Source organism: Carlito syrichta, unplaced genomic scaffold (assembly GCF_000164805.1).
Source record: "Carlito syrichta isolate Samal-C Ts95f unplaced genomic scaffold, Tarsius_syrichta-2.0.1 Scaffold309824, whole genome shotgun sequence".
In the NCBI taxonomy this organism is placed as follows: Eukaryota; Metazoa; Chordata; class Mammalia; order Primates; family Tarsiidae; genus Carlito; species Carlito syrichta.
The window spans coordinates 1116605-1131501 of NW_007253920.1; the positions used below are offsets into that span (position 1 = coordinate 1116605).

The window sequence follows — 14897 nt, forward strand, 5'->3', positions numbered from 1 at the left end:
TTAACAGGCTATACTGACACCTGGTGGAGAGACAGCATACAGGTTGCATCTTTAAAGTCCATAACTTGAAAGTTTGTATGTAGAGGACTTACTGTACTTTTAATGCAAAAAAAATGTTGCATGGCTTAACCCTACACCAAGTTAATCTTTGACTTTTGGATCCAGTTATAGTATAGCTTTTTAAAAGTGCCTTAAATATACTTGATTCCCTCCTCATAAGGGCCTTCACACATTATGGTCTCTCTAGATTTTCTGGAATGTTTCCCCTTTGCTTTGCTTCTTTACCTAGTTAATGCCTACTGATTTCTTATATCTCAGTTCCATTGCCATTTCCTTGGGGAAGTGACCTCTGACTCCCCAGGTTGTGTCCCCTTTACACTCTCATGGCATCTTATGCCTTTTCTTTATTGACACATCACATGTATTCGTGTCATCATTTAGTAAATCTCTCCCTATTAAACTTTAAGCTCCATGCAGAATGCCACTGTGCTCACCACAGTAACCCTGAGCACCTTTCATAGCTCTTTTCTTCGGAGACCCCTGATAAGTATTTGTTGAGTCAATGGAATATTTCAGTCATCCTTGATAGAAGACAAGATTTTATTTTGTTTTGGGGAAGGTGTCAGACAATTTGGTGTGGTCACATTGTTTTTATTTATTTATTTTTGAGACAAGTTCTCACTCTGTCACCCAGACTGGAGTGCAGTGGCATGATTATAACTTACTGTAGCCTTGACTGGGCTCAAGCAATCCTCTTGTCTCAGCCTCCCAAGTAGCTGGGACTGCACGCACCACCACGCCTGGCTAATTTTAAAACTTTTTCGTAGAGACAAGGTCTTGCTATGTTACCTAGGCTAATCTTGAACTCCTGGGCTCAAGCAATCCTCCTCAGTTTCCCAAACTGCTGGGATTCCAGGCATGAGCTACTGTGCCCGACCTCACATTGTTGATTTCATACTAATCAGAAAAGCTTAGTTGGCAGATATGTATGTCTGGATTAATTTAAAAATGGGAAAATGAATTGTAACCTAATGGGAGGAATCTTGTTACAGTAAAAAGCATAGGTGTTAGAGTCAGCTGGGTATAGTTGCAATTCTAGTTCCACCTTTGAGGCCATACAACCTCTGAGTCTCAGTTTTAGCACCTGAAAAATAGACATAGCAATCCCTACCTCATGGGATTATAATGAGGATTGAGGAGGGGGCTAAGCATTGACTTATCATCTACCAGGGAACACGGGCACAGAGTCAATGGTTAGAGTTAAAGGATTTCTCTCCTCTTCCCTTCTCCTTCCTGAATGCACCTTGCTTTGTGGCTTACCACTGTCTGAGCCCATAAGGGAAAACTGGTACAAAGATTCCTTAGAGGTGTGAAAGTTGGCAGCCACAAACTCTGCCCAGATGGTCCCCATCCCTGCTGCTTTTGAGCCCCCACCCACTGTGAGGATCAAAGGTTTGGGAGTCTGGGAACTGGGAGAAACTGAACAGAGAGCCTGAGCAAAGGGATTTGGGGTGAACTGATTACTAACTGACATTGATTATGCAAAGGGGATGAGTGCCTTTGTGAACTCACAGGTTGTTTTGTGGGAGGAGATGGCTAAGACAGGCAAAGGCCCGCCTACCAGGAGAGCTCAGGGCAGCAGGCCCTGCTTCCTGATGCTTCTCCTTGCACAGAAAGGCCTTTCCTGGGCTGGATGGGCTTTCTACTGTCCTGGTGGGAGCTTCCTCAGAGATCTGAGGAAGGCCTACAGGGAGCCAGCTGGGCCGCCCTGGGTCATCTGCCCAAGAGCTGGCCTCTCTTTCCCTCCTCAGGCCTCACCTTTACCCAGACATGAACCAGCCCTGACCAGGGCAAGGAGCATCCTTCCAGACTCAGCCTCGTGAACTTCCTGCATGAAGACTTCGTTGACATTTTTCCAACCCCAGGCTGGGGGATGCCCCTTCTGTGGGGGTTCCAGAGTCACATTCTCATCCTAACATTTATCTTCTTGATGTGTGCAGGGCTGCCATGAGGACTATGTCTTTTTATATATCTGGTTTATACAGTGCCACCTGGACTTGTCCACGGAGCAGACCTGGAGGGGTGCCACTTTGTGTATTGTCTGTCTTCCCTCTTGGCTGGGAGCTGTGGTGTAGTGTGAATGAGCTTGCTGAGTGGTCAAGCCGGTAGGTACCAGGTGTCTGGTCACGGCTTCCCTGCTCCCAGCCAGCCATGCATGAGGGCTCCTTTCTCCCCGTCCCAGCTCCCGTGGCCTCGCCACGGGGCGTCTTCTTTCGACTGTCCAGCCTTTCCCTTCCTATCATTTTGATTCTGCCTTTTCTTCCATGGAGCAGCATCTCACACGTTCCCCGTGTGCGGCTGTCTTCGTGGCATTGAAGACAATGCCCGTAGAGGGCCGAGCCAAAGCATGTTTCGTAAACCGCTTTCTTGTGGCCATCTGGGAACCTCATCTGCCCCAGGCCTTGCTTCCTTAAAGGATGAGAAATCAGGGCTTGTTCGCGGACCTGCCCAGCATTCAGGGAGGCCAGAGTGAGGGGCAGGGTGGGAGCCACAGGAAATGGGCCCGAAAGTGTGTTCTGCTCATGGCAGCCTAACAAGCGAAACCGAGGAGCATGGACTTGATCCTGGAGGCCAACGGAAGCTGCAGAGAAGCTAAGAAGGGTGAGGACATGACAGATTTGGATTCTGAGAAGATCACTTTGGTAACAGTGTGGGTGAGGAACCGGAGTAGGGGAGACCACAGCAAAGGGTAAGGTGAAGTGGCCCAAGTGGGAAAAGATGGTGGAGGAGAATGGTCAGGTAAGGACTGATCTTAAGATACAAAAGAAGATAGAATCAACAGGGCTTCATGACTCACTTTTAATGTTTCTTCATGTGGAGAGGGACAGGTTTGTATGAAAACAATGGAATCCTTTTTGGACATGGTGAGTTTAAAGTTCATGTGAACAATTCACAGAGCAGTTTCCAAAAATCTGATGGATATACCACTCCATATCTATCTATCTATCTATCTATCTATCTATCTATCTATCTATCTATCTATCTAATTTTTCATCTATATCTATCTTTCATCTATATCTATCTATCCATTTATCATCTATTATCTCTTCCTCTCTATCATCTATATTTATCTATATGTCCAGATCTATTAATCTATCTAATCTATCTCTTTCTCATTATCTATTTAGCTATCCATCTATCATCTATCTATCTATCTGTCTATCTATCTATCTTTCTATCTATCTATCCATCCATCCATCCATCAGCTGGGGGAGTGGTAGTTTTGGGAACTATCAGTATACCCCTGGTCACCAAAGATCCAGGGGCAGACAAACTCTCCCAAGGATACAGTAGTCAGCAAAGAGGTGGGACTGACAATGGAACCCAGGGTGAATCAGGCTTTCCGTGAGTCAGATTGGTTTAGAGTGAGTACACCTGTATGCTCTGAGGGTGAAGGTATGTTCAATCCGTTATGGCTGAGAGCAGGAGGGAACATGAGATGGTTCATCATCATGTCTGTGTTGGGTTCTTCTGGTGTTATAGCCACTGGGGAGACAGAGCCTGAGAAGGTGGGGGCATGTGTGATGCTCGCCTGCTCGTTTACCTGAGAGGTATTACCGACCTTAATAACATAACTGGCGTGTGGTGGCCATTAGGTAGCTGGCTTCGAGTATGAGACTAGGAGAAGGCAGGCCAAGCAAAGGTCCATGTGCTACTTACACGTTGAGAGGCTGCCAGGCTGGCCACTGGGCTTTGGCTTTGATGACGGTGAGGACCTCATCACTCTGCAAAAAAGGACCACAGATACTTAGTGATCAGAGCTGGGCTCATGAACAATGGAGCTTTGACATGGTGACGCTGTCCACCCCTGCCTGCTTACCTGAAGTTGAGGCTCTACCTGTCCAGGTGTGGAGCCATCTTGCCCCAGGACAGGGAATCCTGGAACCTCAGCCACACCACGAGGTATGTTCTAGACATGGAGGGGCCTGCTAAGTCACACCTTTGGTTTCTAACTCAGCTGATTCCCTTCCCCACTGGAGTCAGAGCTCTGACCTGGACCCTGCCTTGGCTGGCCAGGCTCTCATATTGTGTCCAGCCTGGAGGGCCCAGTCATGTGTTCTGTGGCCAGGCACTGAGTGGTGCCAACTCCAGGCCAGCTGGGTCAGCAGGAGCTGCCACGTGGACAACACCTGGCCCTGAAGGATGCTCACCTCGAGGCCTGCTGGTGAGACCCACACACTGGACCAGGTTCCCTGGGATGACGAGACCAGAACAAAGCCGAAGCCTCCCACCTGCTGTGCCATTCAGTTTATCCTGATCAGTTGTGCTTTGGACGGTGCCTAGAGCACTGTTAATGCCCGGGGAGCCTAAAACGATTTTTCTTTTGACTCAGGGTCTTACTCTGTTGCCCAGGCTACAATCACAGCCCACTGCAGCCTCTACCCACTGGGCTCATACGATCCTTTTGCCTCAGCATCCCAAGTAGCTGGGACCACAGATGCACGCCACCACACCCAGTGGATTTTAAAAATTTTTCTATAGAGATGATACCTCATTATATTGCCCAGGCTGGTCTTAAACTCCTTGAGCTCAAGTGATCTTCTTACTTTGGCCTCCTGAGTAGCTGGGATTACAGGTGTGAGTCCAAGCGCCCAGTTAATTTTTTTTTAAGAGACGAGGTCTCTCTATGGTGCCTAGGCTGGTCTTGAACTCCTGGGCTCAAGCAATCCGCCCACCTTGGCTTCCTAAAGTGTTGGGACTACAGGCATGAGCCACTCACTCTGCCCAGCTCTAAAATGTTTTGAGGAAGAATTTGAGAGTTAACTATTTTGAAAGAAATCATTAAGTGGTCATTTTAGGGCAACCGTCAGAACTTTGCTGATCTTGCTCAATGTTACTCTGAGGTTTGGTTGGGTTTTTATTTTCCATTGCATGCTGGGGTGACATGTGGCGGATATCATGATCTTTGCACGGCCTCAGGCCTCCATGGGTCCAGATTCAGCTGTGGCAGGGAGCTTTCTGGATCATCCCTTCCCCTGGCTCAGGCCCAGCAGTGCTCAGATACAATAGTTCATTGTGCATGGAAAACTCCAGAATGTCACCAGCTGGGGAAGGAAGAGCTTTGTTGCCAACCAAACAGAACCCTGAATTCCAGGGACAGAGACATGCTTGGCTGGCTCGCGGCTCCGCTCCAGTCCTTAGAGCTGTGCCTGGCAAGAGGAGCCTAGAACATACTTAGGATGAATTGGTGACCTTCTCCTCGGTTGGGTACCTCGCCCAGAAAATCCCACAACCCTGAGGAAACTGGATGGAAGGAGGCCAGAGGTGTCCCCAGGCTCAGGCCTAAAGGTTGCAAACAGCTTTCAGGTCCAGAGCTCCTCATCTGTCACTCTGGTTGGATGGTGGGCTACAGTGAACCAGGGAGCTCAGCCAGGCCCTGATTGGCCTGGGCTCCTGGAGATGGTCCCAGGTGAGGGTGCAGAGTGGAGGCAACCTGGAAGCTCACAGCTTCTTCCTGAGCTCAGGCTCCCCGGGGTGCCCTCTTCTGGTAGAAGGCAAGAATCTTCAGATGCATGGACATTCGCACAGTCACCCGTCTGTAGGCAAAGCACGGCCTAACCCTGAGGAGGGAGAGGCTACGTTTCTCATGGAAGATTTATTTATTTGTTTACAGCGTATCCCTCCCTCACTCCTAATAAATATCTTTGACTGGGTGATGCTGTTTACCATGAAATCACATGTGGGACATAACCTATCAGTCTCCAGCTTCGTGTCTCCCAAGCCTGGTATTTCTGAGGTCATCTCCTGCCTGCCACGTCTGGGCTTTTCATCTCACCGTGGAGGCATGCTCCTTCCCCAGAGGTCCCGCCTGGATTCAAAGCACAGCCACCAGCTGTGCCAGACACGAAGCGTCACCAGCTCCCTCCATCTCCCACCCCTCACACCAATCAGGTCAAGGCCTCTGCATTCGTGTCCTTCCATGGCCTCCCCTCCGGCCATCCCGTCTCCAGCGTCTTCCCGCTTCCCCTCAGTGCTTCCTCTACTTGCTGCAAATCTGATCATATATGTTCCCCATCTAATGCCATCAGGGACTCCCCACAACTGATCATTGCTTACTTCTTGAGTTTTACCTCCATGGTCCTCCTCATCTAGCTCTGGTCTACTTTTCTTCTTTGATTTTTAGTTCCAGAATACTACACACTTATTGCAGGAAATTTGAGCACCACAGAAGCACACCATATAAATGTTGGGTGCCATCTATTTCAACATCGATCCTGCCTTCTGTCTCCTTTTCCTTCTCCTGAATATCACAGCTTGGTACGTATCCCTCCAGACCTTTTAGGATGCATATGTAACTATGTATGTGTGTACACAGGCACTATCTATGGCTTTTCCCACAAAAATTGTGTTATACTGACTATCTTGTTGTGTACCATGACTTTACACTATTTCCTTAATACTATATCACAGGAGATTTCTGTCTGTACATACTGTTTACAAAATAAAGTATATATGATATACAGTATATGCTATAAATCATAGCTCTCCTTTTTTGATTTTTAAAGTGTTGGAGGTCTTCAAATTGTGGCAAGAGGTCAAGACTTATAAAAAGGAAATCCAAGATATGAGATCCCAGTCATGAGATACTGTCTGATGACCATCCTTTTGCTCTTGAAAAAAACACTAGAAAATGAAATCAGAGTGGGTAGAATCAAGGTGGCCACTGATTTGGCTGTCCCTACAGATTCACCTCAATTTACTGTTAATCTTGGTTTTCAGGTCTCAACTCATGATACAGTACTTTTGTTTTTACAGGATATAACTCAGCCAAAATAGTCTGGACCCTCCACTCGCACTTGCTTATGGAAGTCCATGTGTAGTTTTTAGGTCTATGGAGGCTCCAGGGATGATGGGTCTGTGCCTGTGGACATGACAGCTTCTTGCTGTAAGTTGTTTCATCTGGTGGTTACACAACATCTGCATGACCAACAGCTTGTTGTTCCTTTCTGTGATTGTTTGTGTTAAATGAAACAAAGCAGGAGCATTCTGGAACATTTATTTAAAGAGCAAAATATTTTTGTTGAAGCATCAAAATTCTCTGGTGGAACCAAATTCTACAGAATCAAAGAGAGTCTGGCTTATGCCCATGGATGCTAAGTAGGTTGTTGAAAGGTCACTCCATTCTTTTTGATATATATACAGAGTTCTGTAGCACGGATGTTCTCTGGTGTATTCAGCTGGTGTTATCAGTATGTATGTAGTCATGAGGACTCATGTCCATATCTCTTTGTTCACACATCCAAGGGTTCCCAGGATGAAGATGGTTGGGCTTGGTGGCTGAGGTAATCCCAGCACTTTGGGAGGCTGAGGTAGAAGGATCGTTTGAACCTGGGAGTTCGAGACCAGCCTGGGCAACATAGTGAGACCCCTGTCTTTACACACACACAAAAAATCAAAAAATTAGCTGGGTGTAGTGGCTTGTGCCTGTAATCCAGGTACTTGGGAGGTTGAGACAGAAGGATTGCCTAAATCCAGGAGGTTGAGGCTGCGCTGAGCTGTGATTGTGCCACTGCACTCCAGCCTGGGACAGAGTAAAACTCCCACTCAAAACAACAAAAAAAGATGATGCAGACTTAAAACTGTGGTTGGGCTTGGGCCTACCAATCGCCTTCCAAATGTCTGTACCAACTGATACTCCCAGCAGGAGTGTATACATCCCACAAATTTGGTCACACTGCATACAGTTCATCTTTCACATGTTTGCTAATCCGGCAGGCAGGAAAGCAGCACAAACTCTAGATTCATACCTGAGTTCATATCCTGCCTGCAACTTTTAGTAGCTCTGTGTCCTTTGACAAGTAAGTCTCTTAGTTTCCTCACCTGTGAAATGGGGTTAAAAAGAGTATCTACCGCAGGCAGGTATTAGGGGACTAAGTGACCCTTTGTGTAACATGCTAATACTGTGCCTAGCACACAGTAAGTGCTCCAGAAATATTAGCAATCATTCTTACTTTACCTGTATTCAGACCAAGTTGGTATTAGCATTGACTTGTGCTGCTTCAGTCCAGAGCAGAGCACACAGTTGCAGCCACAAACCCACAAAGGCTCAAAAAGAATTTTCCCTCGTTTAAAGCCAAGCTCTGAGTCTTGGGGAGCGTATGATAGGAGGTTATGTCACTGGGTGAGCCTGAGATGGGGCCACTGGGTGCTGGGCATTTCACATTCTGAAGAATGAAGGGCTTAAATTCTGAGTAAGCAATCCTTACCGCAGACTTAAATGAAAAGCTTGTTTTAACAAGTCTCTAAGGCTCAGACAGGAACTTTCAAGAATCCTTCTAGCCCTTTCACATCTCCCACAGGACCCCTTTCAAACAAAGTATTCCAGGGCATTCACAGTTCATGCCTTGTTTGGATGATGTTAACATTTTCCCAAAGATATGCCAATTAAAATAAGAAACGCCAGAGATAATACAGGTCACGTGTATCCATCTTTCGATTTTCGTTGGGTAAGCACGTTGTGAAGGTGTGACAACTGTACTCATAGCTCAGAGCTACTGGTACCAAATGGGGATAGCCCAGCCCTAACAGGCTGTGGGCTGAGGTCAGGTTCGAAGGGAGGAGGGTTCATGTGGCATGAAAACAGGCCTGGGACAGACTGGAGGCGGAAATGACATCAGTATCAGGAGATGCCAAGTCTGAGCAGAGTAGAGAGTAAGACTGTGAGTCTGGGGTGGGGGCCGGGCTGGTGTCCCTAACCCCACCCTGGCCCTCCCTACACTCCAGAGCCAGCCCTCAGTGGGGAAGAGTTCCGGGCATCTCAGCCGTGCCCATAGCAGAAGGCCAGAGTCTGTCCTGCTGCGCTCTTCACTTCCTTCTCTGTCCCTGCGCCTTCCTGGCTCCTGACCTTTTGACTTCATCTCCCAGTCCTAAACCACAAACTGCTTCCACATCCTAAGGCCCCCTTTTCTCCTGGCAGCGCCAAGACTCAGACCTGCAGTGTGGAGTCGGCCCAGCCAACATGCCTGATGCCCCTGCCGGGCCTCTTCCACCCAGGAAGAGAGGTGAGATGCAGTCTGTAATCAGGGAAAGGAATCAAGGTGGGTAAAAACAACAGCAGCAATCATCAAAAAATAATTCACTTGCTGCTTTTTATGTACTAGGTACCTTGCTAAGCTTGCCAGTCACTGTGTATAGAGCATCTTATTTAATCCTTGCAGCCCACCTGAAAGGGAGGTAGGTATATACTTTTAATCCTTAGAAACACACTTATTGGGCCACATTAATTTCAATGACTGAGTCAGTGGCTGAGTCGGGTTTAGACCTCAGTCTCACTCCAGAGGTCACACTCGTGGCCACCTTGAACCCAGGCCAAGAGGGACTGGAAGGGCACACTGTGGCCCAGGAACCCAGCCCCAGTCCTCTGACTTCTGCTGCTACCCTTAAGGGCATGTTCTAGCTACTTTGAGCACTCAGAGGACATCAGACAGGGTTCACAACACTGTGAAAGTTGGTGCTGTCTTGATAATCATTTTTTTGGTTCTGTTTTTGAGTTGAGGCTCTGTTACACAGGCCGGAGTGCAGTGGCATGATCACGGTTCACCATAGCTTCGACCTTCTGGGCTCAGGGGATCCTTCTGCCTCAGCCTCCAGAGTAGCTGGGACTACAGACATGTACCACCATGCCTGGCTAATTTTTGTACTTTTTGTAGAGAGGAGATCTCACTATGTTGCCCAAGCTGGTCTTGAACTCCTGAGCTCCAGTAATCCTCCCACCTCCACCTCCCAAAGTGCTGGGATTACAAGTGTGAGCCACTGTGCCTGGCCCCCGGGAACTGGTTGTGATGAAGCGCAGGCGCAGTGAGGCTCAGGCTCCTTGAGTTGGAGAGAAACCGTCAGCTGCTTAAGAGGGGGCAACCCAGTCACACTAAATACCTAGGCAGTGAGACACATGCAGGCACACAGATGCCCCCTCCCGGTGTGCGTGGCCCCACTCATCACCTTGTTTCTCGCAAAAGCCTTTAGAAATAGCTATCATGCTCTCTGTTGCAGTTGAGGAAACTGAGGCTCAGAGAAGTCAAGTGACCCCACGGGAACCACAATTCCAATACAGATTTGTCTGATTCCAAGTTCATGATCTTTCCACTCCCTCTGACAGTTTTTCTCTCCAGCCTCTCACCTCCTCCCATATTTTGCTCATTGTTCAGCAAGAGCATAACCGATCCCACTGGGCCATCTCCTCCAAGGAAGCGTTCTTGCTTTGAGGCACAGACTCACCGGCTTCCCTCTGGGTGGCCAGCGCCCGGAATCTTGCATAGAGACCCCAGCAAGCACTGTTTGGTCCCATTGTTTGCTTCTGCCCTTTCCTAGAATTCCCTCTTACCACTCACAATCCTGATGGCTTCTACCTCTGAAGGTAACTGAGTGTCCTGGTGATGAGCTCGCAGGAAATGAGCCATTTTATGAGGTGATAACGGGGCTATAGGCATCTTTAAACTCAGTTGTGCTCAATTGTAGCCTCCCATCATTTCAACAGGCTCTGGGCTTCTCAGGGCATAAAGAATGGACAGTTTGTATTTGGGGGCACCTTACAGTTTGCCCATGAGCTCATGTGGTCTGCACTGCTGCCCTCTGAGGAAGGCAGGCAGACATCCCCATTTCTCAGATGAGGTCACTGAGACTCACTTCTATTCTGGCAGCAGACTAACTGCTCTTGGCCAGGTGACCAGTGACTTCTCTGTGCCCAAAAAAATGACCACTGCTCAGCTTTCAGCTCCTGTGACCCCTCAGCAGCTCTGGACGCTGCTGATCACTGCCCCCCTTGAAGGACTTCCTGCTTGGTTCACCTCATTGGCCATTTCCTCTCAGCCCCTGCAGAATCCTCTTCACTTTCCTGTAAGCCTTGATGTGCCCTGGAGCTCCAGCCTTTGTTCCACTTTTCTCTCCATACTTCCTTGATGATTTCATTTTAGTCCCATACCTTCAAAAACCTACTATACATAAGCGGATGACTGCTAAGTTATTTTGTTTGTTTGTTTGTTTTTGAGTCAGAGTCTTACCCTGTTGCCCACACTGGAGTACAGTGGCAAAATCTTGGCTCCACCCCCTGGTCTCAGGCAATCCTCCAGCCTCAGCCTCCGGAATAGCTGGGACTACAGGTGTGCGCCGCCATACTTGGTTAGTTTTTTATTTTTTTATACAGGGTCTCACTATGTTGCCCAGGCTGGTCTTAAACTCCTGAGCTCAAATGATCCTCCTGCCTCAGACTCCCAAGGTGCTGGGATTATTATAGGCATGAGCCACTGCACCCGGCTGACTCCTAAGTTTAATCTTCTATCTCAGCCTGGTTCCTGAACTCTAGACTTATATATCCATATCCCACATTTTTATCTGGATGTCTAATTGGCATCTCAAACTCAACCATATACCTGAAACAAAACTCCTGATCTTCCTCTACCCAAACTTGGCTTCCTTCATTCTCTCTACCTCATTAGATGGCAAGACCACACCTCTAGTTGCTCATTCTGGATGCTTCTTCCTCTTCTACCCCCCCGACTCATCAGCTGTCAACTCCACTTCCAAAATATCTTCATGACCCACCCACCCTCCATCATCTGCCCTGCTGCCACCCTGGTCCAGGCCACCATCATCCCTCACCTGGACTATCAGTTGCTTCCTACCAGGTCTCTCCGCCTTCCTTCCCTAGACTTCTTCACTTGGAAGCCATATCAGGCCCTTCTGCAGGACCAAGTCCTCCAGTGGCTTCATGTCTCGCAGCAGATGGGGCCCTTGCCCTAGATGCCAAGGCCCTTCCTGATCTGCCTGTCTTCCCCGTGGCCTCACTAACCTCATCTCTCATGACTCTTTCCCTCCCTCACTTTGTTTCAGCATCCTGGACGTCTTACTTTTCTTCCAATACGCCAGGCACACTTTGCACATGCTGTTCCCTGTGCCTGGAATGCTCTTTCCAGACACCAGAGCACTCTCTCCTTTGCCCCCGCCAGGTTTTTGCTCAAATGTTACCTTCTCCATGAGACCTTTGATGACCACGGCAGTTCCCTGCCCCTTCTTGACTCAGCACCCCTATCCCTTTATCCGAGTGTCTTTTCTCGCAAACATTTGCCACTGTCTCTCTGATTTACTGTGCACTTTGCTTATTTACTTTTTCTCTCTCCCTGATAGCATTAGAGCTCCAAGAGGGGGAGAGTTTTTGTCTGATTTGCTCACTGCTGCACCATCAGTGTTTAGTCCATGTTGGGGACACACTCAATCAGTACTGCTGGACAAATAAGAGGCTGTGATGAGGAGGGGGCCGGTGTCCTCAGAGCCCCAACCCTAGGATGGGGCCATAGTGGTGTGAAGTGATACAAAGCGGCTTGGGTGGCACCAGGCAGGCCCTGGGAGAGTAGGCGAGAGTGCCAGTATAGACCTGGACCGGCATTGCTGGGTAGGAGGAGGTGCGAGGACAGCACACAGCCACCACTTAGGAACCATGCTCAGAGCTCACGGGTTCTGAGTCTGCCTCAGGTGGCACCCGGCCCCCTGGCTGGCCGCTCATAAGCCTTCATTCCTCGCCTCGTGCCCGGGAAGCAGCTGCCATCACAGGCTGCTGTCGGATCAACTATTTCACAGCCGGAGAAGGTATCTGAAGCCCATTAACAGATCCACAAGAAGATGATGCGTTTGCACAGAGCATTTCAAATTCAATTTCTTTTTATTTCTTTTCAAACACAGCCTGTAATTCCAATGGGAAAATTGCATAATGCCCATACATAACAATTTTCCCCTGAGATGGTTTTGTGGAAGCAGCTTGGCGTTTTTGAAGCCAGAGAGGAGGGCCCCTCAGAGCTGCCCTGGGCCCACCCCATTGCCCCTCCTCCCATGACTGTCTCTGATGGGCAGGAGCTCTGAGGACTCGAATCTCCCTGTGTCCTTCCGTGGGCCTGCACTGGCCACTGGCATCCTTAAGTGACCGATGTCCTGGGTTGAACCTCATTTTTAGGATTTTTATCTCAATCATTGCAATGCTCATGAGTGGCACTTCTGCCATTCCTTTCGGTCACACAGACAGGCAAAGGGAGTGGAAGAGCCTGGAGGGGCATGTCTGTCTCTCTGTCCCATCAGTCCCCACGACCAGCTGTCCACAGCCCACCTCCCCACAGTCTAACTGACTTCAACAAAACCTCAGTGCCACGGCCAGAGCAGAGAAGGAAAAAGGGGGCCAGACCAGGAGATGTTCTAACATCAGGCAGGTGATGCCAGATCCACACAGGAGAGAACACACTAAGCAGGATTGTCTGCACCAGACAGATAATATCCACCATTATCTGAGGATGATGGAAAAAAGTAGACGTGGCAGGACCCGTGGATGGATCAGATGTTGGGTGTAAAGCAACCTGTAAGGCGGGCTCCCTTAGAAGGCCCTGCCCCTGCCCCATGGGTGCCCCTCTGGTGGTCTTCAAGGCACAGCGGCTGACACTCCTCAACTCTGCTTCCCATCCCCACCTTCCACCCGAAGGGCAGGCCCTGTCTCCACCACCAGTGTTAAAGCAGAGCTGGACCCTGCCCTTCCTGCTCCCCCAGCACCAGCCTGGCTGGTGAGAGGTATGCCGGAGGTATGCCGGGAATGTTTAAGGGATGAATAATGAATTAGTTAATTAAACAATTAGTTAATGACAAGCTGGAGGAAGCCTCTGGCCTTGGCTGCCCTCCCAGGGGACTTGGGGGCTCCAGTTCTGAGTGTGATGGGACTGGGATCTGGCTGGAGGGTTTTTGAGCCGAAGAGTAATGTGACATGAGTTCTATCTTGAGAGGGCTCTGCTGGCTGCCATCGGAGAGTAAACGAGAGTGGAGAGTGGGGTGAGGCAGGGAGTGGAACCCCAGGTAGGAGACATTTGCAGTGTTTGGTGACACCAGACCAGGGAAGAGCAATGGAGGGGGTGGAAAGCATGAGCTGCAAGACACACGCGCGCGCGCACACACACACACGTTTGATTCAGTGTCTCACTCTGTCACCTAGGCTGGAGGGCATTAGCACAATCATGGCTCATTGCAGCCTTCTGGGCTCAGGTAATCCTGCCTCAGTCTCCCAAGTGGTTGGGACTACATGTGCACACAATCACACATGGCTAATTTTTCTTCCTCCCTCCCTCCCTTTCTTTCTTTCTTTTTTTTTTTGAGACAAATTCTCACTATGTTGCCCACGCTGGTCTCAAACTGTTAGGCTCAAGCAACCCTCTCTCCTTGGCCTCCCAAAGTGCTAGGATTACCACATGAGTCACCATGCCCAGGGTGAGACATATTGTAAAGGCAGATTCAGCAGGATCTGCTGATGGATTGACGGTGGGATGTAAAACAAAGAGGGGTCAAGGATGGTTTCAAGGGGAGGTGTCGTGTAGGCAGGTAGATCTAAGTCCAGGCTGGAGATATAAACTTGAAAGTCATCAGCATACAGGATAGATCACCCAGAGCATGAGTGGAGACAGAGAAGGAGAGGCGAGAGAGCCAGGGAGCCCCAGGTGGGAAGGCCAGAGGGACAGGAGGACACCAGGGTCTCTTCACAGCCCCCACTGGCCCCACTGCTGCCCCAGCAGTTGTCTGTTACTTGCTCTCTGCCACCACTGCTGCCCCACTGGTCACTGCTGAAAGCACATAGAAGCAGGTTCAAGAAGGATAAGGTGAGCCAGCGGGACTAGCAAGCCCAGGCAGCTCTTTTTGGGGAGTTTGCTGTGGAGTCAAGAAAAATGGCAGCAGCAGGAAGGACGTGTGATTATTTTTTAAAAGATGAGTGCTATGAGGTCAAAGGGTATTGTCCCAGAGAGAAGAGAGGTTGATGCTGCAGGAGAGACAGAGAGAGAGAGAGAGAGAGAGAGAGAGAGAGAGAGAGAGAGAGAGAGAGA

General features: G+C 49.1%; 1 protein-coding gene across 1 annotated transcript in view; it reads right to left on the minus strand.

The window, feature by feature from the left end:
* Window positions 1–14897, minus strand: part of SPON1 (spondin 1) — a 253507-nt gene that overhangs the window by 27260 nt on the left and 211350 nt on the right. The window contains exon 7 of the mRNA XM_008067941.2: window positions 3721–3785. Coding sequence (XP_008066132.2) covers window positions 3721–3785 — 65 coding nt within the window. The remainder of the gene's footprint in view (window positions 1–3720; window positions 3786–14897) is intronic.